Source organism: Mustela nigripes, chromosome 4, assembly GCF_022355385.1.
Source record: "Mustela nigripes isolate SB6536 chromosome 4, MUSNIG.SB6536, whole genome shotgun sequence".
Taxonomy (NCBI): Eukaryota; Metazoa; Chordata; class Mammalia; order Carnivora; family Mustelidae; genus Mustela; species Mustela nigripes.
This window is the reverse complement of record NC_081560.1, coordinates 68,656,194-68,680,901: the sequence shown is the minus strand read 5'-3', so window position 1 is coordinate 68,680,901 and position 24,708 is coordinate 68,656,194. Positions and strand designations below refer to the sequence as shown.

General features: G+C 37.2%; 1 protein-coding gene across 11 annotated transcripts in view; it reads left to right on the top strand.

Annotated features, from left to right (window-relative positions):
- PPP1R9A (protein phosphatase 1 regulatory subunit 9A) overlaps nucleotides 1–24,708 on the top strand; it is a 299,308-nt gene that overhangs the window by 227,604 nt on the left and 46,996 nt on the right. For all 11 annotated transcript variants that reach the window (XM_059396822.1, XM_059396823.1, XM_059396824.1 and 8 more), the window contains 5 exons: nucleotides 4,534–4,689; nucleotides 18,815–18,868; nucleotides 21,462–21,691; nucleotides 23,198–23,294; nucleotides 23,400–23,571. In XM_059396822.1, the coding sequence (XP_059252805.1) occupies nucleotides 4,534–4,689; nucleotides 18,815–18,868; nucleotides 21,462–21,691; nucleotides 23,198–23,294; nucleotides 23,400–23,571 (709 nt within the window). The remainder of the gene's footprint in view (nucleotides 1–4,533; nucleotides 4,690–18,814; nucleotides 18,869–21,461; nucleotides 21,692–23,197; nucleotides 23,295–23,399; nucleotides 23,572–24,708) is intronic.

Here is a 24,708-nt window from a genome sequence, read left to right as displayed (position 1 = left end):
ATGTTCTGGGAAGAGTCAATACAGATTGGTAGCTCAAGAAAATTAAGTATGAGAAGGAAACATAAAAGAGACAGACCATACACATCTAGAGGAATTTTGCATTCATTTTCCTTGCAAGTATCTTTTCCATCCATTTTAACACCCGGCAGTAATTCTATAGGTTGTATGCTGTGATTCTGGTCTGTATAAGAAAGAGGGCATGAAACGTAAGTCAGCAGGCTGGTAAGCCAAACCTTTTGAAGGAGACTTTTTTGTACTTGCCCAGGGTGAGCCTGTTAAGAGAGAAAAGAAGAGGAAATCTCTAGAGACAGGTGGAAGTCTTCAGAGTGAATTGAATGAAAACACTTGAACATGTGGAAGGTGAATTTCAGCACAATAGGATTACTCACCAACATTTTTGGCTAGGGAAATATGGAAGGAATGTATTCCCATCTTTTATCTTCTAAAGCTTTACTTTCTGTAGACTGCATGCAGCGTAGTATAGAAGAAAGGACGTGGGCTTTGGAATATGTTACCTTCGATGACATAACTATTTGCCTGACATTGGGTAGAGTCCCTTGAGTCTCAGTGTCCTCTAATTACAATGGCATAATAATACCTACATCATACAGTCTTTGCAGGATGTAACGTTGGGCACACAGTAAGTTACAAAGGAATTGCTATTCATTTTTTTGCACCCTTGGGAAAGCAATAAAAAAGTGTAAGATATTAATCAAGAAGGTAGATGAGTTGTGAACAGGAACTCTTACTATCTCTGTCAATTGTTACACAACAACTATTCTCCCTTCCTTTAAAATGGATTTTCAGGTTGGGATAAAAGATTTTCAAGAGTCTCTGTTTACTTGAAAGATACTGAATCTGGCCAGAAATAAAGAGAAGGAGATGGATACCAATGGAAACACTTTGTTGTGGCATATTTTTTTTTGATGGATTATTGTCCATCTTCCTCTGTAAACATCAGATTCAGTCCAATCTAATGTTGAGTCTATGAAATTCTACTACCCTATCACTCCATGTAATTTACTTTCAGATTAACCATAAAAAATTTTTTCATTAAAGATAGAACAATCAAAAGAACACATTATTCTTAGTCTACTAAATGTAACTTTTTAACTTCTAGATATTTATGAGGTCCTGTAGTAAATGCTTCCTTTATTATAAAGCCTATTTATGTTGGGAGTGGTAAATGATCAGCAAGAGAGATTGGCAAGATAGTTTTTTTTAAGTTTTTATTTAAATTCCAGTTAGTTAACATACAGTATCATATTAATTTAGGTGTACAATAGAGTGATTCAACAGTTCCATACAACACCAAGTGCTCATCACAAGTACAATTCTTAGTCTCCATCCCGTTTCCCCCATTCCCTAACCAACTCCCCTCTGATAACTAGTGCTTTGTTCTCTGTTAAAAGTTAAGAGTCAGTTTCTTGGTTTGCCTCTCTCTCTCTCTTTCTTTTTTTTTTTCCCTTGCTCCTTTGTTCTGTTTTTTTAAATTCCACTGGTCATGATGGTTTTTATTTTATTTTTCTTAGATGTTTATTTATTTATTAGAGAGGGAGAGTGCGCAGGAGGGGGAGAAATGGGTGGGGAGGGAGAGAAAATCTCATGTAGACTCCTTGCTGAGTGCGGAGCTCCATGCAGGGCTCAGTCCCAAAGCCCCAAAACGGACATTGAGATCACAACCTGAGCTGAAACCAAGGCTCGAACACTTAACCAACTACACCACTTAGACGACCTGGCATGGTAGTTTTTAAACACCCTATCAACCTCTAATAAGTAATAAGTAGAATCCAGACACTAAAAGACGTTATCTTGACCTCAGTATGCTTCTAAAAATAATTAGAAAGAGAAAGTATCAGTAGGTAGGAAGATGAAATGAAAGATAAAAAAGAATTTTGCAGAATTGCAGATAATTTGGATATTGAGGACAGGGATTGATAAAGTAAAAAAATGAATCAAGAGGAGGACTTCTTAATAACTTACATTTATGAATGTAATTTTGAAAACTAAAATAGATGACAAAGCCAGAACTATACTTAGAGGTAAGAATTGCATATATTGTACATATATTGTATATACCCTAATCCTGTTACTCACTGTAAGAAGTGTTAAATAAAAGTGACAGAATACTGTCTTCCTAACAAATGCCTTTACAGTTCATTTTTTAAAAAAACATATATTACTGAAAACCTCCCTAGGAGGTTATAGATATTACCAAGTAGCAAGGGTAATAGGCATTCTTGGATATATCCTTTTAAAAATATTTGTTGAGATCCTATTATATGTCAGGCCCCATTCTGGGCACATGTTTATATTCCTTCCCTTACACATAGTAAAAAATTATTTTCAGACCAGCAAAGGGAAATCAAATTTTATCTTTAAAATGTGCCACAGTGTCATCAGACCTTAAATTTAGCTTCAGATTTTATGGAGTCATTCAGAAAATTCATCAAATTGATGTTGTGGAAGTGAATTTAATCTACCTGGTTTAGACCTTTATTAATAAAGGCATGGCTTTGCTGCTGGTTGTAATTCAGATTAAAAACAAGCACCCAGTCTAATATCTCTAAACCAGAAGTTTCAGCAAGGTATCAAGATTGTGTCCTTACCAACCTTACTACATTTCTATTAATTAACGGCCCTGGGACTTAAAAGTACCTATTGGTTCTAAAAATACATGTAAATAGGAGATGAGTTAATTCACAGAATATCACAAGAAATAATACCAAACCTGGGATTAGGGTTCTTCCAAGATTTATAGGATCTAATCATCCCAACAAGTAGGAGCTACCTAGAATCAGCAGCCCCTACCACTCAGCTACCTTTTCCTGTCAGTGCCAGAGGCACTTGGAATGGAGTTTTAAGTTTGCATATTTTCTGACTGGTTTCTGAGGGGTTCTTTCACCCTAGAGATACACTGAGCTTGCTGCTAAGCACAAATGCCACTAAAGTCAAGGTCTTCATGATACTAGCCTTCACATGAGGAAGTAGTGTCTGAAAGATGCCGAGGCAGTTCCTTCATCCGGGTCAATGACCCTCAGATTCCTTACTGGAAGTTATGCCTACTTCTGGGCTCCATCCTTTAAAACAAGTGTGGAGAATTTGGAGAGAAGTCTGAGCAGAGGCACAAGGATGATGACAGAGAATGAGACCCAGGAGGAAACCAGAATTATTTTACTTGAAAAGGAGCAATCAGAATGGCAATTTAATAATGGTCTTTCAGACATTAGGAATTATGACACTGAGGTTAACGACCAGATTTTCTTCATGTGCAAAACAGTGAAAGAAATAGAATTTCAGCTTTAGCAAGAAGAATAGAGTATAGAACCAAAAGAAAAAAAAAAGAAACCAGCAATCAGATGCTGAGCCTATTTAATCAAAGGAGTAGATCAGTCCATATACTTTATGAAAGTGTTTTTAAAGGCAATATCATTTCCTGTCTGCTTTATATATTATACATAATACCACCTGACACAACAGAGACACATTAAGTGAACTTTGTTTTTTGACCCTGTGAATCCATGATTTATCTTTAAATTATGTCATAAGGTATAGATTTCCAACAGTTATTTTAAATTAGAGCCTCATAGCTTGGTGCTGCCAGGAGATGACCTACTTTCTAATAACGTTAAGGAAGTTCATGGTATGGAGGAACATTCATTCCAGGGGCCGTAAACTCATGGAGCTGCAGGGGCATGTGGGTATCATGAAGAAGTGAAGCTAACAGCGTACAACAGTGCGGAGTTAGGAAAGTTCTGGTGTATTTGAAGGTGTGTGACCCATCCCAAAAGGGCAACCACTGCTGACTAGGCCATTGTTTTCACATCACAATATACCCATATTGCCAGATCTTTAGCTTTCTGAAGAAAAACTCCGGGGATCTGGAATCTCATGTGAATTTTTTATTTAACATCAACAAAATACTAAGATTTATCAGAATGCTATGCAAGCAAAGCAGTACACCTCTGCAGGCTGTAAGTTAGCAGTCTCTGGTTGTCCTTTAGGTCACTGGTTAACCAACACATTAGTTAGCATAGAAAACAGAGCTGATTGAACTCTGAAGTTAGGAGAATCCATCTGCTAAACCTTCGTAAAGCTTGAATTAAGGTCCCTTCCAGCTCTGCGAATATTTTGATCTCCCCTTCCTTCTTCCCTGCTCTCAGTATTGGGTGACTTATTCACACAGTGGTGGGGATTTACAGGAATTACTTATTTCCCCTAGCAATATAATTTTATTTTGCAAAACCATCACATACTTAGATGGAAGACAACTTTTGTTGCTATACTAAAGATGCTGCTGATGCTATTAGATTTTTAGGGAGGCACTCACATATGGCACAGACATGTCACTTTGGATCTTTGAACTAACATTTGTTTATAACATTGGCTGCATGAGGCATGCTTGACTTAAAAGCCTACTTACACTTCACCATTTGGTGACATATTTTATTTCTCTTTCATAAAATATTTTCAAATAACCCCCTTCTCCCTGGGCTAAGGACAACTGGATCTCTGAAATCCCCTTCCTTTCAGACAGGAGAATATGCCACAGATGAAGAGGAGGATGAAGTAGGACCTGTTCTTCCTGGCGGTGACATGGCCATTGAAGTTTTTGAGCTGCCTGAAAATGAGGACATGTTTTCCCCATCAGACCTGGACACAAGCAAGCTCAGTCACAAGTTCAAAGAGGTAAGTTGCTGATCTGCAAAATATTTTTCTATGCCTTTCCGTTTCATTATTACATTTATATTTTGGTTTGGAAAATGTATTGAGAAGAATCAGTTTTCAAAAGAAAGCCTTTGGATAACAGATTGTCTTGAATTTCATTGAATTTCAAGGTAAAATTCAAGTAGATCTCATTCCACAACCATTAATTTTTAAATGCTTGTTATTTGTGTAGTGATAGCTTATGACTGATCTGTTCTTCCATACATTCAAGCTGTAGCTTAAATGTGCAGTTTCCGTGGTAAGTTCAGGTTTTATTTTTTCAGTATTACAGAATGAATTTGGGGGACCTGATGATAATCTTTCCTCTAAAGCAGTAATTTCTTAGAAAGTTTTTTTTTTCTTTTCCTAAAATAGACAAGATCCCAAAAGGAATCAAATGATATACCTAAGTAGTTTAATTGAAGAAATTAAAGTTTAATGAATGAAATTTGAGCAGAGTCACTAGAACTCCCCAGGGATAGTGAGGTGCACAGGGACTGTAACAGCAGGAAGTTGTTCCAACTTCCAACCGAAAGAAGGCCTTGATGGGTAAAGAGGAACAGAGATTCATCCCCCCACCTCCTCCCAAACAAGAGCATCTTTATAAGATCCAGCCACTGCTAAAAACGACATTTGGAGACAAGGGTGATAGACGCTCAGCCCCTTCTCTCCTCCTCTGAATGCTTCCTATCGACCGGCCAAAACCAGGAGGAGTGTGAAGAGGTCAGTCTCCGAAGGCAGCAACTATCAGAAAAGGGGCCAACTAAGGATCCCAAAAGGGCAGAAAGGTGCAGATAACACATACATTCGTCTTCTAGATTAACTGCGTAGAAGTCCAGCATGTAAAACAGAAACACTGATGAATGGGTCCCCAAACAGTTTACTCTTCCTTGCTTTAGGAAACATCCTCATTGTCAAGGCAAGTGTGTCATTATTTAGAGCCCCCACCCCCACCCCACAATAACCCCGAGGCACTAAAGCTCTGTGGTTTCGAGCCCGTTAGGGACTTGACCATTTGGAAGAAAAAGTTCTCCTATATGTGAAAAACGAGGTTGATCATTGTGAATGTGTAATTTCTAATTTTATTTCTGATTTCTAATTTATTTTCATTTATAATTTCTAATTTTGATGTACCGTAAATAGTTCAGTTGTGTCTGCTCTGATGTTATACCTACCGTGCCTCAATATTGACTTGCCTTTTTAATTCCTTATGATAAATTTATACTTGTGAGACCAGTATCAAAGTGAATGTACTTTTAAAATGTAAATTTTTATTTAAAAAAAACTTAGGCTTATTATAGAATTTTGGAAAATGCACATTTGTATAAATGCCAAAAATCTCATTCAGGAGCCTAATTTTATGGTATTTGGGATTATACAATACATGCTGGGTTAAATTTCTACTCTTGATACCTGTATACATGAATTAATAGGATTTTCTCATGTCATCAAATGTTCTTCTGCAAATGATGTTTATTTACTATAGAGATCTCTTATCATTGATCAACTTAATTTTTTGTCTTAGAACATTTCCATTGTTTCCAGGTCTTAAAAAATTATTTTTCTTAAGTTACACTGTAACTGATATGTGTGTACTTATCCTTGGGATAATTTCTCACCGTGGAGTTGTTAGATCAAAGAATATGAGTATTCTGGGGACTTGTGGTACTTAATGCCAAGTTGCCACCAGAGTGGCTTTTCTTGGTGATAGAGAAATCTGTTTATGCCACTGAATGTGCTGAGTGCCCATTTCTCTCCCACCTGTTATTAATTGTTGGGTTGAACCATTTCCATTTGTATAGTTCACAGAGTCCTTGAGGCAAAATACATGGGTTTCCCAGATGATTTACGACTATTCCTAGTTCTGAATCAGATACAAACACTTGGAGACAAAGGAAGCACACAGTTCTATAATGATCACAAAACTCGGAATTCCCTTACAGTAGGAGTGGCAGTGCTTATCTTAGGGCTAGTTCTTGTAAAGGTTTTCTGCATTAACTGGTATCTTCAAACCAAAGAGCAGTGCCAAAAAAGAAAGTTCTACTGGAAGTGAGTGAGTGCGAGGAAGAGGCAATCTAGGGACCTCTTTCTCTGCAGCTCTGATTGGGCCCATGAATACAGATTATCTAGAAGAATAGATGGACGACTTGTTCTTTAAAAAAGTCTTCCTCAAATGTTGTAACTCTCTGTCCAGCTTTGAGGCCATGAGGTCAAAGCAGTATATCCAGGCAACAGCCTGTATTACAGCCAGGTGGGTATGGCCCTACCTTTTGACAGATAATTGAGCTGGCAGTGGAACCCACATTCTTTTATGAAAGCTAAAGAGGATAAAAAGCAGAAACAGTATATGGTTATATCCTCCATTTTCTGAATTGAGCTAAGGACTCCGCACTCTGTAAATACCTTTTGAGGTGTACTCACTGTGTAGACAACTGTGGGGTCTAGACCTAGGGGTTGGCAAACTGTGATCTATTGGCCAAATCTAGCCCAATGCTTTTGGTTGTAAATAAAGGTGTATTCGACATTGCCACAGACATCTGCTTGTTTATTGTTTGTGGCTGCTTTCATGCTCCATTAATAGCCAAGTCAAGTAGTTGCATAAAGACCATGTGACCTGCAAATCCTAAATTATCTGCTATCTGGCTTTTTACAGAAAATGATGGCTGACTTTGCTGTAGGCCCCTGCACGATCTGGACCCATTGTATATCTAACAGAGTTGATTTATTTTTAGTCTGAGTAACCAAATCTGTAATTTTCTTTTAACTTTGGTTTTTAAGAGTTGGAGGTTCGTCCTCACCTCAAGATCAAGCAAATACCACATTATTTCACTTCTAATTCTTGTTATCTCTTTTGTTATATATTTAACATATTGACATATTCTTTTCTTCAGGAGATTGTCACTGAGGATTTGTATCTTGTACACTGCCACTATCAGTTTTAACTTTCTTTCTATGGTTAGCGTAAATGCCCCAATACTTACAGCACTAAATATTTTTCACAAGATGATGCACAAAATGTGGGGTGAAGATGGAGAGTCACGTGTGTCGGACTCTGTACAGTGTCTCCTATTAGCGAGGGTTCTCTTAATTGCGTTATATCAAACCAGTACATGTTGCACTCTTTGAGAAAAGTACATTGGACGAGATTATCTCAGTCAGCCCTCCTTCTGGCCTATTACCTATCTTCCTACCAGGCCCTCAGGTCCTCTGTTTTGGCTCACTCTTGTACCTGTTTTCTCATAGTTCTTGACATATGGTCAGTGGTTAAATATTTGGTGAACGAATATCATAAAGCATATACTGGAAGTTGTTGTATAATTCAAGACAGCTGCCTAATTTAATTTCTCCAAGGAGTTGACAAGATAGCTAGCACTTTTATTAAATGCTCATTTCTGTATTTCCCTCTGCTTGGAAGGCCAGCATTATTATCTACAGAACTGGTGCCTTTCCACTCTGGCCTGCTTTTAGCCTTTATATTCTGTTCTGTTTTCTCGTTCCTTGGTGCAATGCTGTTAGAATATACATGAATCATTGACAGAATAAATCAGATTCATTTAACTCTTCAAAAATTCCTGTAGTGTTCAACCTATTCAAGAAAACATTCGAATCACTTTATTCATTCCCTTGGAAAAACTTCTTTGCATTTTTATTGTAATTACATTAAACTACTAAATTAACTTGCAGAGAGCTGGCATTTTTATCACAGTGACTCTTTTAATCCAAGTTTATGGAATGTATCTGTTTAATTCAAGTCTTTTTTTCTATTAGTTACACAAGCATCCCTCCTATAAGTAACAGAACATCTCACTAGAGTGGATTAATCAAAAGCTGCCACAAAGGTTATATTAGCTTCACTATAAGTTAAGAAATTTTCTCTATTTTTCTATTTTCAGAAATGACTTTTATAAGAGAGACTTAATGACTTGCATAAAATAGAAATTTCTGTTCCCTACAAGTTTATTATTACTCAGCTGTAAAACCATCTGTGCCTTTGTGGAGAAAGATTTTAAAAACCTTTTATAAAGCTATTACTCTCTCCAAGTGTTCAGGTTTTTCTTGGGCCAGTTTTAGTGTTTTGCATTTCTCAAGAAAGTTATATGTTTCCTCTAAGCATTCATATTTTCTATCATTTTTATAATATGCTATTTATAATGAGTTATTCTTGTTTTATTCTTTATTTAAATATTTTTTCTTAGTTATTTTCCTACAATTTTTGTCTGTCTTGTTAACCTTTACATTCCTAAATTTTTAATTAAAAAAATATTTAATGTTCCCTACCAATATCTTAATTTTTTCCTCCTTTCTTGTTTCAGTATTGATTAATTGCAGTTAGTACATTTATTTTTGATAATTCCTGCATTCTGATAAATATATTGAAAACTATGCTTTTTCTAAATATTGATTTTTTAACTACATGTTAACAATTTTTTTTTTTCATTTAGAATGCCATTGTCCTTTAGATATAATTTCTCTTGGGATTTCCTCTTTTTTTTTTTTTTTTAAAGATTTTATTTATTTATTTAAGAGAGAGAATGAGCAGGGGTGAGCGGCTAAGAGAGTAGCAGAATCCCTGCTGAGCAGGGAGCCTGACCCTGGACTCAGTCCCAGGACTCCGAGATCATGACCTGAGTCAAAGGCAGACGCTAAACTGACTGAGGCACCCAGGTGTTCCAAGATTTTCTCTTTAATACGAGAATGTTTTAGTGATATATTTTACTTTCCAGATATATGTAGCTTTATTTTGTTATTCTTTTGTTACCAGATTTTAATTTTATCACATTCTGGTCAGAAAACATATTCCACGTGATAGCTATTTAGAATTTTTAAGACTTCTTTTGTAAATTATTTCATAAATAATTTTGTTTATCTAGTCCTCATGCATGCAGAATTTTTGCATACATTTTGTGCTTAGGTATAAAATTTATATGCTTTTCATTTATGTAAATATGATTAATAATAGAATTATACATTTCTCTGTAGTGTGGCTTAGATCTTTGTCTGTTTGATCTATTAATTCTGAAAAGCCTGTGTTAAAATCAAAAACTACAGTTTTTTTTTCCTTCCTATAATTCTATCAGTTGTGGTTTCATATATTTTAAATCTTTGATATCAGCTGCATATATGTTCAGGATTATTATGACTTTGTGATTTATTTAACAACTAGCTGTCTTGTCCCTTATGATGCATTTTGCCCCAAATTTTATTTTCTCTAATAATAAAACTTTATCACTGCCTTTCTCTTGCATCATGTTTGCTTCACAACATCTGTTTTCTCCATCTTTGTATTCCATCATAGCCTTTTGTTCAAATGTATTTCCTTTCGCCAACCTATTCTTAAATCTTACTCCTAACTACTCTGGTAGTCTGTCAGTTAATTCATGAGCTTAACCCGTTTACATTTATTTTAATCACTTTAATATTATAACTTAGAATTGCTTCCTTATTTTGTATTTACAGTTTTCGTGCTTCCTTCTTGTTTCTTTTTTATCTTTTACCTATTTGCCATTAGATACATCAAATTCTTATCTGCTGCTTAAAAGTTATACATTTTCATTCTTTTCTTCTAGAGATTACATGTGAGTAATTTTGACTCAGTCTTGGGTTATTTTCTCCTAGGAACATAGAATGCAGATCAATAGCTGTATCTACAATTTAACAAAATGATAACCATTGCATAGTTTCATCTCCCTTTCCCCTCCTCTTGAATTTTTTTTTTTTTTTTCAGGGGTTTTGGTTAGATATCTAGTTCCAACTCACCTATGCTTCTCCTGACTCTAATGGGATTTCAGTGCTGTCCTGATGTTAATTCACAAACCTCATTTTGGTGCTCCTACTTTACCATATGGCACCAAAGTTTAAAGTTAGTGGCCAGGATGTCTAAACTTAAGGTGAATGGAATAGACTGTCCCTGATTTACCTCCAGATGCAGGTTTACCCAGTTACATGTATAAGATGAAAGATGAATTAGATTGCTGTCTACCATTCCAGGTTATAGACACTTGCCTGGTTCATTTACTCATTTTTCCCAAACATATCTGGAAATACCTGTGTTCTGTCTCTTAAGAAATTCTTACAATTTTTTTTGCTAATTGATGAATGAGATTTTTTTTTTTTTGCATCTCCAAAGTTGCATTCAGGAAAGGCAGTAAATAGTTTTTATTAGTATGTGTTGTTGTACTGCACTAGCTGTTTGCCCCTGGTCAATTCAGTCATTTTACCTTTTTTTTTTTTTTTTTTTTTTTTACTCATTCCGTCATTCTACTATCCTTTAAAATGTTTGATTTCTCTTTTCTAACTTAGGGCAATAAATGCTTAGTTTACTTTATTGTTTAAACATGAAAGCACTTAAAACTATGAATCTCTGTTTAGCTAAGTCTTTGGCAACATCTTTGAGTTTCAGTGTTCATTCGGTCATCATTTTACAAATAGTCTTTATTTTTCATTTTTAAATGTTTTTATTTTCTCTTTGACTTGAATAATTGAGGAAACAGTTTTTAATTTGTAACTTACTATTAATCTAATGTTTTGTTACATTGTGGTCAGATAATATTGTCTATAAGTCTTTTTTTTTAAGAGGCTCTTTTATTATAGATTAATATGGGTATTTGTGATAAAAGTGATATTATGTACTTTCTACCTTCTGTATCCTTATCATTTTTTCCTATTTAACCTACTACACTGAGACCCATGTAGTAAAATTACACCTCATTATATTTTGGGCCTGGTAGCTTTGATTATCTATTTTAATGTTACGTTGAAAGCATATAAAATAAAAACGTAAAGATTTCTTAATCTTTAAATATTCTTTGATGGTAATAATGTGACTGCTACTTTTGTTTGTAGTTGCTGGATAAACACACTTTTGTAAACATGTGTATGTATCTGCTTTTATAATGTAAATTTAAGTGAAGTACTTTGTTTTACTGTAAATTTTGAAAATATCTTGGAGCTCTTTTAGTCCAAAACTTTAGCAACTTAAGTTTATGGTTATAATTGTTCAGAGTTTAATATATCTCACCTCATTTTATGCTTTATGATTCCTTTATGTTGATTGATTTTTGGTCAGGATTATCTAAGTTTTTAAAAAACTATTCTCTATTTCTATAATTTTCAAAATGAAGAACAAAATGATACCATGTAGAGTTCTAAAACAATACCATTTGAATCTTTTTGATACAATCTTGGTTTCTAAGACAAGATTGTTGTTAATATTTAATTGTCACATTTTCAATTAGCTTTATAATACTATGTGCAATAAATTGTTAGACTCTGTCTTACTCAGTTTCACCTGTTATTTTCTCTACACCAGAATTTCTCATTTCACGGAGTATATCCTTGAGTAATGTATTATGTACTCATGGAGGTTACAGCGTTCATGGGCTTCCTATACTGAGAATGAGAAAATCTAATTTTCATGACATAGGAATGATAATTAGTTGGGTTTATTATTTTGATTATTGTTTTTTTTCCTGACAGTGTTGTAAGGTAGGCTTCTCTGTTGAGCTAGATGCATACTGTAAAAACTAAAGCCTAATGCCAACCTGGCACTTGGATACTTACATTATTTTAGTCTTGTATTTTACATTTTTATCACAATTTCTTCAAGTAGGCTTCCTTTCATTGAGTTTTTTTTTTTTTTTCCTTTCAATTTGCTTTCCTTGTTTCCTATCTTTGTGTTTTGGTTTGTTCTTACTTAATATTTTCTTCAGTTTCTGTTACTTTTATCTCTGTTGCTGTTTCTTTTCTAGAAACACTTTGTCTTCTGTATTAATTATTTTGCTCATATTTTCTTTTTCTATTTTTCTATCTGAGGTTTTCAAATGTGTCCTCTCATATCAATGATTCAGTTTTCTGTAGCCTTAAGTATACTCTTAACTTCAGGTTATTTATGCTTTTTAGCACCTCTAACATCACTTAATTCCCTTACAACATTTTTAGTTTCCTTACTCTCTATCCATTCTTTGTGCTCCTTCACTTTCTATCCCAGTAGTCCAGAGAATTACCTTAAAATATTTTTATTTATGGGCTACCTCATTTTCTCAGTTTACTTGAGTTTTCAAGTTGATATTCTCTTTACCGTCACTTGAAATATTTAGTAATAGGTTCAGTTTTGCCTTTTTCTTCTGTTTTTATCTGGAAGTGAGACAAAAACTTGTTTGTATAGTCTGCTGTCATCCACTTCTTAAATTATGTATTCCCTATCTAGACTCCCATCGGGAGGACATATCTGTGTGCCTTGTTTCCTGTCTGGTTGCTATTTTCTGGCAGTCTGTCATCTAGTGCAGTTCTCTGAGCTTCGGTGAAATACTTCCAAATCTTCCACTCAGTTCGCTAAATTAAAGGGGGGAAAAAAGATGATCTCCTGCTCTCAAAACGCGTACCAGGACCACCCCTATCTTTACTGCTCCGCTTTGGGGTCTGGAACTCAAAGTATGAGGTGTGCCACTGTTCAGCCACCTTCCTGCATTATTTTCCTCTTCTGGTAGTTGCTTTCTGAATGAATGTGGAATCCTGAGAGAGTTGGAGAACTTGGTCTGAGGACAGTCCCTGGGAAAGACAATAAAGGCTGCCCAGCTTTCTCACTGGATAGACTCAGGATCTTTAGCAGTCATTGAGGATGGACAGACCATCTCTCTGTCCTTGGAATGAAGCTTGGATGCTTTTCTTAATTCAACTTTGTGACTCTTTCATATTCTAGTTACAGTTCAGTGTCCATTTGAACCTGTGAGTTTTCTTTCTTCCCTTTTTTTTTTTGTTTTTTGTTTTTTTTTAATGTGATTTCACTGGAAATTTAGTGGGGAAAAGGAAGAGGCTGAATCAGAAACTGCTGGTCAGGAGATATTTAAACCAGTTGTCTATTGTTTCCCATCACACTCCTCCTCAGCGGTCGTAAGGATCTTGAGGGGAAAAATGGAGTCTAAAAACTGTGCTATTTACTTTGCTTAAGTCATAGAAAATGTATGAAAAATAATCTAGAGAAAGCTATAAATGCCTTAGATGATAATATAAAGTTATCTTTATGGAAATTTCTATTAACATGTAGAGAAAGCTATAAAATAGATTATCTAAAATAGTGTACTTAGCAGCAAACAGATACTTCTTTAAAAAAGAAACTGTACTTACATGCTTTTACCTACATCCATTTTCATCTACATCATTAATAACTAGTTTATGAATACCTACTTGGAGAGTGGCCTTGTTGGAGTAGCTCACCCAAGCCTACATATGCTGCAATTAGTGATACCATTCAGATTATATTATTATACTATTCAATCATCCAACTTCAGCTAATTTTGCATAAACTGTTCCCTGAGAAAAACACTCGATAGTGTAAAGATTGGTACTATATGTAACGCTTTGAGCAGAAATTATAAAGGAATATGATGTAGCTTCATTTTTAACAGCACCTGGGTATAGGCAAGAACAGCCGTGATTCCTTCTTTTATGGAGCCTACCCTGTCATAGGTAAGACAAAGTTCATTCAAATAACCGCACTGATAATTATAAGAAGTTTGATTCCAGTACTGAAACCACTTTATAAAGTTCTATGCAAATATCGTGTATTATTTTGCCCTTGTAAAGTAGAACAGAGAATGTTGCTCTTACCCGATTGTGAGCTCTCTGGCACTAGAGAGCTCTCAAAATCTTTGCTGCAAAGACAGTGTTTCCCATTCTTGCACAGGATAGGTAAAGAAAGTGTAGAAGTTCCGTCTCTCCATTTTTGTTTCTGCTAAGGATGTTTCTATTTCTAGCACAGTTAAATTTGGATTGTATTGATTCAGGGATAGGGTACATGTTCCATATTCATCTTTATTTTGAAAGAAATAAACAAAATGGACACAGCAGGCACACCTGCAGAGTGTTACGTAAGAGCTGCTGTTCTCTGTAGGAGGCATGTGTTTATTTGTGCTGTTTGTGCTGTAACCCCAGGGTACACATCTTTGGCATTCACGTTAAAAGATGACAGAAGAGATGAGATTGGTCTTTTAGGTCAAAACACTGACCTGCAATCCTTAACCTTTTCTTTTTATTTATATTCTGTCTTTCCAAGTATTCTCTCCTAATCTGGATTTTCTGAAGCTCCCAAATTCCAACAGACGTTTCAGGCTCGGTTTCTACTAACCAATCCTGTTGACTCCCTGCCCCTGCCATCAGCCTGACCAATCTCAGATGGTGATGTGCAAACCCTTGATCTGTCCTTTGGAAAGGTTATTAGACACATGGAGAGAGGACTTCTCTAGAATAAGAAAACACAACCTTTCACCAATTGTGCTTCTCTTGTCAAGTCACTTCACCTCTCTGAAAAGCAATTTTCTCTTCCTCTCTCTGTGAAATGGAAGTATCTCGGTCTCACCTTGCCCATTTGCCAAAGTGGAAGATAAGACAAAGAGGCCAAAGCCTAAGGGTCGTCTGACCCAGCTATGGGAATAAAAGATTAATCAGGCTATATTGGAGGAGGTTCCCTACCATGTTTCTCTGGGGATGATCTAAGAGCTTCTCTCAGAAGGTGGTCTTTATTATAATCTCCTAAAGTAAGTGTTTGGAAGGTAGGTTCTGTGTCATATGATGAGCACAGCTCATGGTGTCATTAGGTCAGTGCTAGTTGGATAAGGAGGGAGGGAAAAAACTGTATTGCTAGCCGATTAGGTGCAGGGTGAAGGGGTTAAGAGAGGAAAGGGAGTCAGACCTGAGACATTTTCCACGCCAGCATCTGCTTCCCCTGGGAACTTGAAGAAGCCATGTAACTTGTCTGGGCCTATGTCCCCATCTAAACAATGAGGTGGACCCTACCTGTCCACCTTCCCTCACAGGCTCTTTACACAGGTAAGACATTTAGTGGAAGGAACTGTGAACTGAAGTGTTCAAAACCCAGCTCAGACACTCATTAGCTCTGCAGCGTGCACGACTGAAGCAGTTTCCCACTACATAACCTGAAGGTTCGATTAGTTTTGATATTTTTCCTACTAATAGAGATGGGTTTATAGAAGTTCTCTTAAAGTGCATATAGCCTTAAAACAATTACACATCTTGTTATTTTAGGCCTTGGGAAGTCTAAGAAAACATTGCACTAAAACTTTTGTCCATCTTCTGAGTAATGTCTGAATTTTCAGGATTCAGTCTGTTTTCCTGGATTCACAGCATTTAGAGGTGCTTAGTAGCACTCCAGGCTTTTATCAGTGCTCTCCCTTCACCACTAATGAGTGCCACTGTCTTCTGTCACCCATTTTGGTGGGATGGGAGGGTGGGAAGCGTGGAGGTCAACCCGGCTGCTTCAGTTTTCCCTGGGTTTGCCTGCACACATCGTCAGTGGATTAATCTCTATATGCATTCATAGGAATAAACATGCTCACCCGAGACAAGGATTTCTAGGCTCTGCAACCATGACAACCATCTCCAGGCTCTTCATTTAGTAAATGTCACACCTGTAGTATTTGCAAGGGCCTTGGAGTTCTTCCCATCTAGCCCTCTCAATTTTCCTATAGGAAGCCAGGGCACAGAGAAGCAGCTTTCTCTCGGTCACAGTGATCTGAACAAGGAAAATCCAAAGTCCCAACAACCTGCATGCCACCTCCTTGGTTACCCTACAGTTGAACGAAGTCAACCCCTGAGAAAATAAAATCTGGCACTTCCCCACGGTTGCAGCGTTCTTCGTAAAATCTGCCCTTTTGATTTTGTGCTACTCTTCAAGTAGAAGCAGAGGTGTTTGTTTTATTGCAGGTGTGACATTTTACAGCATTTAGCACTTTTGACTAAGAAATGTGGTTGTGGTAATTACATCTGAGTTCTTCGGATCATTCTCGTCTTAGCCTGGGCTAACTTTAAATGGCTTATTCTGTGCTAGCCATTGTGCTAGCCGCTTTACGTGGGTTATCTCATTCAGGCTTCCAGTAAAGAAGGTCATGACCTATAAGGAACTGCGCTGTACAGGTGAGCAAAGTGAAGGTAAGAGAGGTGAAGGGACTGTCCAACGTCATGGAGTTCATCCGTGGTAGGCCTGAGATTAATTCAGTCTGGCTTCACACTTGGCCATGGTACAAAGATCAAGGAGTCATTCTTCCGGTCAGTAATAATTCCAGATACTTCAGAACCATCTAGACATGTGCATTTGCTGGCATTTGCTGGATGCACATAGCGGCTCTTCAATAAATGCCTATTGAATCAATCCTTATTTTCAAAGGGAAATGGAACCGGATCTGGAACCAGAAGGTCTAGGCTCTAGTCGTGGTTCTAACAGCAATTCCCTGTAACAACTAAGCCTGGTCAGTTTTTATCCACGTGCCCTGGTTTTCCACATCTTCGAGGGAGTCCAGAAATGTCAGGATTGGTGATTCTGCAAGTAGTGTGCTCTCCGTAGGGCTCAGAGCTGGAGTAAACATATCCTGGTCATTTGAGCACGTCAGGCCACCTTGCCTGAGAGATTCATCCGGACTAGGGCTTTGTCGGTAAGACCTCATGAGTGAGGTAGAAGGCAGCTGCCTTGCATTTCGTGCAACACTTGCCACTTTGTTGCTCTGAGCGGCTCCTTAAAGTAGGCAGGTAAAGCGTCATACCACTAAGGCTAGGGAGAGAAACTGGGAGCGCCAGGACTGCCTCTCTGGGGCCTCCTAAAAGAATGGCAGCTGCACAGAGATTCCTTCCTCTCTAGAAGCTGTTGGAGCTCAGGAGCCCCTGGGAACCCATGAGGGTGAAAGGAGCAAGAGTCACACTGACCAGACTGCGGGAGTGAGCCGATCAGGAAGTGGTAAAGTAAGAGAAATGGTGTCAGTGGGGCAGAATCAGATTTTGAAAAGTTTCAACCCCCGGCCCCCCACCCCACCCCAGGACCAAGAGCAGTAGCTGAGCCATAGCAGTGTAGACCACAGGACCTTAAACATAACAGGAGACTGGAGAGGGTGGGGGAAGGAGCGTTCTTCTCCATCCTTCCCCCATGCCCTTGTCAGCAAGCTGAAAACCAGGGTCTGGTAAGAAAACTTGGATTTATTTGATCATAGCAATATCAGACATTTGCAGCCCTTCTGGTATAATTCTAAATCCGAAATGCTCTGAAAACTGATTGTTTCATATAATTTTGTGGCAAAGTCATTTGGTGGTAAACCTGACCAAAACAGACAGGATGCTATGTATAGTCTCTATTATCTACCTCACTTAGTGGGAAATACTATGTTGGGTGGCAAAAAATGCCCCTGTATTTGATCACAGAGTGCCTCCATGGGCAGGCTGTGGGCAATAGGCAATTTATGGAAAATGCCTTTCCCTGCCTTTCTGAAATTGGAAAGATTCTGAATTCCAAAAACATCTGGCCCCAAGGATTTTGGAGAAGAGACTTTAAACCCGTAAATTGTTTTCTGTAAATCTTGGTGCATTTCTCTATCCCTTAAGGAAAGGAATGTTCTGTTTGTTCTCACCCTTACAGAGAAAACAGCGTGGGGGGAGGGGAGAAACAAAACAAATGTAAGCGTGGCTCGCGCGCTAATAAGCTGCAACCAAAGCTTTTGGGGGGTCTAGGTTCTCCATCGGTGTCGATTTTGGGGGGGGGGACAGAAATCTGCATCTGTACCTTTCCCGCAATTAAAAAAAAAAAAAAAATCACCGATGTCATTGTGGAACTGCAGCATCCTGGTCTTCGTCTGGCAGCTGCGGAGCCGCATAGGAGCTGCTCGGCCTTCGGTGCGTGGGACTCGCGGAACCATGGCGCCATCTTTCTTCCAGATTGGGAATCGCATCCTCACCCTGCGCGGGCCCACTTGCCTGCGGGAACCGTGCCATCCACCAGGCTCTGGGCTCTGAAACCATTCCCTAGCACCCAAATCCCAGAGGAAGAGCTGCAGAGAGGGCTAGAAAATGTATTGTCTTTTCTTTAGTCCCCGAGTAATTAAATTCGCAGCCTAATCAGTTAGAGAGTGTGGGCCACAGACCCCACGTTTCATTAGTGTGCACCTAATGAGTCATTTTACACACTAGACATTTTAATTTACAGCCTGCTGCATTGCAGCACTTTTCTGGGCCTTCTCTGCCATGGGATAAGGTATTCTTCTAGCCGCCAGGGCTTCCAAAATATAGATACACTTTCTTAGTTCAGATTTTTTTCTTTCTTTTCAATTTCCAGTTGCAAATCAAACACGCAGTTACAGAAGCAGAGATTCAAAAGTTGAAGACCAAGGTAAGCACCGTTAAGTGGTGTTTGAATTGTGCTTTTTACACTTCGGATGCTGTGAATAAATTCAACCCTAGGACTAAAGGATTTGTTCCTGTGCATTTGCAAGAGTACAAATGTGAGAGGCTTTTCCACTGTTAGATACATAGACCTGCCAGTGAGACACATCCCCCAGGGGGTAAACACCACCATACTCCCTCAGCCAAGATAGCACCGCGTTTTAAAAATGCATATTTAAATATTTGCCCATATGTGGCCACTTCCCTCTGAGATTTCCTCAAAAAATTAAATATTACTAATGGTTCTAGCATCCGAGTTATGTTCTGACCATAAGTATGCTGTTCTTATTATACAAGTTATTACCCTGTATCTCTTTCTCTTTATTTAAATAGGTTTATTCATTTACTTATTTTTAACTTACTCATCAGAAACAATGTATTTCAATGTAGCACATTAATACTTTTTCATAGAAAAAAATTCCAATTTCTAATTATTAAATATTATGAAATTTAATGTAATGTGTGAATAATTGATTTTAAATGCCAGATGCTACTGGAAATTTTTAGACAAGTTTAGTTTGCATTATTTAAATTTGTGGTGGGAAAAACAGGTCTTGATAAAAGGGAGTATGTATTTTTAGTTTATATATGAAATAATACAAGATTCAAAAGGGCACACTTAGTTGGTAAATTATAAGGTGCTTGTAAATTCCTCGAATTGTGTCTAGGTTTATCAAATATGTAATTTCAAGGATTTAAAAATATTTTTGAATTACCTTAAAAATAATATTCTTTATTATTTTTATGGTCTTTTAAAAACCAAGACATAATTTCTGCTCCCACCACTAATGATCTGTTTTCCTGTTCACATTGAACAATTATTTTGGTTTTTCCATGTGTTTTAAATGGAGATGAATTAGCAGGGCTATTTTGGTTAAATGGTATTCTCAGCTAATAACTCTGTAGCTCTTTAGTCAAAACATGTCTATACATCATTCATGGTGTCAGCCAAGCTCTGTGAATAATCATTTTTAAATTAATAGTGGTTGGTAAATAAACAACTTGAATACAAAACATTGCTTAATAAAAGATGCAGGAAAAACCTATCTCATTTTAAATTGCTATTGTTTCTTAGCACAGAATGGAAGAATAGATTTTTTTTTTAAATTGTTGGTTATAACCAGGGAAAAAAATTCCCCTGTGGATTGTAAGTGTTTTAACAAAACTTATGTGTTAGACCAGAAACATTTAATTTAGAAATCCTATAAATTAATATTTTGTATTTCTCTCTTTATTATACTGACATGTAATATCTATAATAGCTTACTTTATTGTGATTCTTTATATCCATGTTGATAATAGAATTCCTAATTTTGAAATGTTTTTGATTTTTTTTTTACTTTGTAATCTGTTTTGTCAATGTATTTAGTTTAAATTATGCATTAAAAGATACATATATATATATTTATTTGCTGAATGTGGTATGGTCTGGGGATGTCTTCGGTTTTGAAAATTGTTAGTTTATAATGACTCCGCATCCTTTGAACTTGAAAGGAAGCATGTGGACTAGATGAAACACTAGTTTAAAGATCCATTATTGTGAATAAATGACATTTGACCCCTCACCTAAAGGATCAGCCTTGAATTCCTGTAAAAATAATGGGGTCGGAGTAGTATACTATCTATTCCCAAGAGTCCCTGTAAGCAGAAACACAAGAAGCTGCCTTTTTTGGTCCATCAGAGGGATTTAAAATAAGTCAGCAATAATTTATATTTTTTACTTGCACTATCTTTTACACTTTCATGCAAATTGAAGTTTATCAGGCTCTGGAAATTCAGAACACTGCCAGCAAAATAATGAGCTACGACTGTGTTCGTGTTCGTTGAAATAAAGGATATAATCATATTATTAAAAGAGATAAAAACCAAAGCAAAAATAACTAACATTTATCAGATTATGCCCAAGGAGCTGTTCCAGGCATGCGGTTGTGTTACCTCACAATTCTGTCTTATAGATAATAAACCCGAGTCTTAGAGAGCTTCCGTTACTTACTTGCCTAAGGTTTAAAAGGCCAATAATGGTAGAGCCGGACCTCAACTCTAAACTGAATGGCTCCAGAGACCCCTTCTTAACCAGCAGACCAAACTGTGCTTTGGCCTCTCTCTCCGTCCCAGTGTGCCTCTCCCCCTTCACTTTTCAGTTAGTCTTTTACATCTAATTGTGTGTAGGAAGAACAGCTGAAAGAAGGTACATTGAAGTTCATTGGCTAGTATCTGGTCAAACTCTCAAACAGCATGTACTGCTCACAGAATTTCAAACCACATGGGGCAATGGGAAGATCATGGGAGGTGAAATCAAATCCCGGTTTTATTATCTATCAGATGTGTGACCTTGGTTGGACAAAACATTTCCCTCTTCAACGCTTCCATTTCGTAATCTCTGAAATGCTGAAAATAAGGCTTGCTCTTCTCATCTCAAGGTTCTCAATGATTGAGTATATGTGGCAGTGGAACTTAATTGAAAACATGCTATTAAAAACGTGACGGATTTTGCTATAGAATACCCAGATTATCCTTGCCTTGACATTTGCTTTATCCAGCTGCAAGCAGCAGAAAATGAGAAAGTGAGGTGGGAACTAGAAAAAACCCAACTCCAGCAGAATATAGAAGAGAATAAAGAGAGAATGCTGAAGTTGGAGAGCTACTGGATTGAGGCTCAGACCTTATGCCACACAGTGAACGAGCACCTCAAGGAGACTCAAAGCCAGTATCAGGCCTTGGAGAAGAAATACAACAAGGCAAAGAAATTGATCAAGGATTTTCAACAAAAGTAAGCAGCTTCTAATGACTAAAGAATTGTGTGCATTTCTAAAGAGGGCTTACATCCAGTAATCTTATAACATCTAACAGAATAGAAAAGATTATCTCGGTGATCCTTTAAGCAGAGTTATAAAGCATTTAGACGTTCACTTTGGAAATCCCTTCTATCATTTTTTTCATGCGAGATTATATTTTGTTTATTTTAGAGTTCCTTGGCTCTCAGTTACCTCCCCTCCCCGGTTTTTCTTTGATAGTTTGTCACTCCTAATAACTATGAGAACATTTGAATCTCTGTCCTTTGGGCAACAGCTCTGAGGAGAAAGCAAGAAGCCCAGTTGAAGTCACGCAGAATGACTGACCATGCAAAGCAGTAACTGGGGCCTTGAGGAGGTTGTTTCTGTCTCTGTTCTTAGCATCAGGGACTGCGGAACTTTCCCACCTCAGAGAGTGTAAACCTTGTCTAGCGAGACCCCTTGCCCTGCCATTTTCCGTTGCTCACAAGGAGAATCCCGAGGGGCTCCTTTCGCTGCAGTGAGAGTCTAGCCGCAAACTTGGTTTTTGAATCTCATCAGCTCTTTCCACACGAATGCTGCTTTGCTTCCCTCTGTTGGATTTTGGTGTAATTTCAGGGAACTGGTTACTTAAGGATTTTTTCATCGTCAACTTCAGGTGCCTCTGGACAGCCAGAACAATACAGTCATGCCCGACCACTTCTGGTCTTCGTGCTAAGCCTTAGAAGCTAAGCGTATGTGTAAGATTCCCGATGTCTCCGTTATTTCCTATCTCTGAGATCCTGTTTTTCACATTTAAAGGAGACTGCTATAAAATGTTGATTATGGAAAAGGGGAAATTACTCTTTGTGGTCTGAATCCAGTACATCACTATTTTAACTCTTCCTGCCAAAAATGTCATCCCTAATTGTGTTTCACGTGATAAATTTATAGTAAGTGCCGGATTTGCAAGTTGCATTCCAGGCTCCCAAAAGGGAGAGATTTTTATCCTCCACATACTAACTTCTGGTGTGCAAGTGACAGCTCCCCCTCAGTGTTTCTGACCTGCCCAGTCCTTCGCCATTGTCATTCGTAGAAAGTAAATTGTAATTATCTTCTGTAAACTCTGGCCACCCAGTCCTATTGGTTTACGAAGTACATGGCTCTGTAAATACGGAATTATAACTATCCTACATAGAATCAACTGCACTGAGTTACCCAAGGTAGGTCATTAGTTCAGTAGCTTCTCTATAAATCTGTGTGGGTACTCAAGAATCAGGAGTTAACAAACGAAAATCACAGAAGCAGAATCAAAGCATTCTTCTTTCATTTAGGAGCCATTAAAATGTTTTATTTGCTTTCATTCCTAGATGCCTTTTTTCGAACTGTGATTGAGTGTTGTTTATTTAAATAGCAGCCCACTCGTGTGTCCCACTGTGCAGTTTATTGCTTCAGATAAGAACTTCCACGTGTTTTCTCATTTATTGAGTATTTGATGTCATCAGATCTTTTATTTTCTTCTTAAGAGAACTTGATTTCCTCAAGAGACAGGAAGCAGAAAGAAAGAAAATAGAAGATTTGGAAAAAGCTCATCTTGTGGAAGTTCAAGGTCTGCAAGTACGGGTGAGTTATGTGCTCAAAACCACTAAGTAATAGGATGGTTTGGCTGAGTACTTAGAGAGGAGTTCTGGCTTCGAGGTTTACAGATGGATTTTCTTTTCCCCTTAGATTAGAGACTTGGAAGCTGAGGTGTTCCGACTACTGAAGCAGAATGGAACTCAAGTTAACAACAACAACAACATCTTCGAGAGAAGAACGTCTCTTGGTGACGTCTCTAAAGGAGATACCATGGAGAATTTGGATGTCAAGCAGACATCTTGTCAAGATGGCCTAAGTCAAGGTTTGTTTAAACTAACCACAAAAATTATTTCCAGTGACTATAAAATTGAGCCTTACATTCTTCGTTTTCTTACCCAGAGATTTCAAAGCTGAGACAGCCTTCCTGCCATGAGAAAGAAGAGAAGGTTTATCAAAATAAGAACCTATCATTTAGCTCTTGTTTTATCAAAAACCAATGCCTTGATGAAAGGAAATAACAAAATTGCAACTTAAGCCAATTTTTTTTTAAGTCATGGTAATATTGATAGACTTAATGAACTACCTTAATAAGAATAAGTAAATAAACTACCCTAACATGATAGTTCATCTAGGATGAGCTCCTACTTATGTATTAATAAGTAAATCTTATAATTTTTAAGTCATTAGAATGAAAATCTTTTTCCTAATATCAGAAGGCTGACTACCTACTTCTAGCACTTGGAATTCATTGAGTTACAAAGTTCTGTATACTTTTATGGTTTTACTTTGGTGTCCTCCCTATACTTCTCAGTCTTTCCTGTCAAAGAGCAAATAAGATTCAAAACACTGGAAATATTTGTTCTTGCAAATGTTTGTCTTGTTTTATGTACCAGCCATAAAGCGGTCACTTGTTTTCCTATGCAAACACACTCCATACAGAGGTTGTGTGTATATGAATGTGAGTGAATGCTTTAATATCTATAGTACATTTATAAATTAGAAAATGTGTAAGAATTTATAAAGATAAATACACAGGAGGATATAAAACCTTTAGTCTCATCTTTTAAAGTTTTTACCTAATAGTCCTTGGAAAAAGTGAAAGTAAAAGAATGTAGTGAATCAGCGCCGTCGTGATAGGATGGACAGCTCACAGGCAGTGATCTGACATGCAGGAAAACTGTTCACTAATGAGCTGTATAATTCTCTGATGTTCTTTCTCACATATTAAAATGTCTCCAACGAGACTTTTTTTGATACGCAAGTGTTTATATCATTAACTTTTATAATTGCATTCTTAGCCATTAAAAATGAAGAGTATTGGAAATCTTCATTTAAAATTAAAGTGAGATCTAGAACTTTGAGATCATTTACTACATTTGTATCCTTTTGCTGGGCTTTTCCTTAATAAATATAATGGAGACATCTTGACTCCTGGGTGGCTTAAAGAGGAATGTTTAGC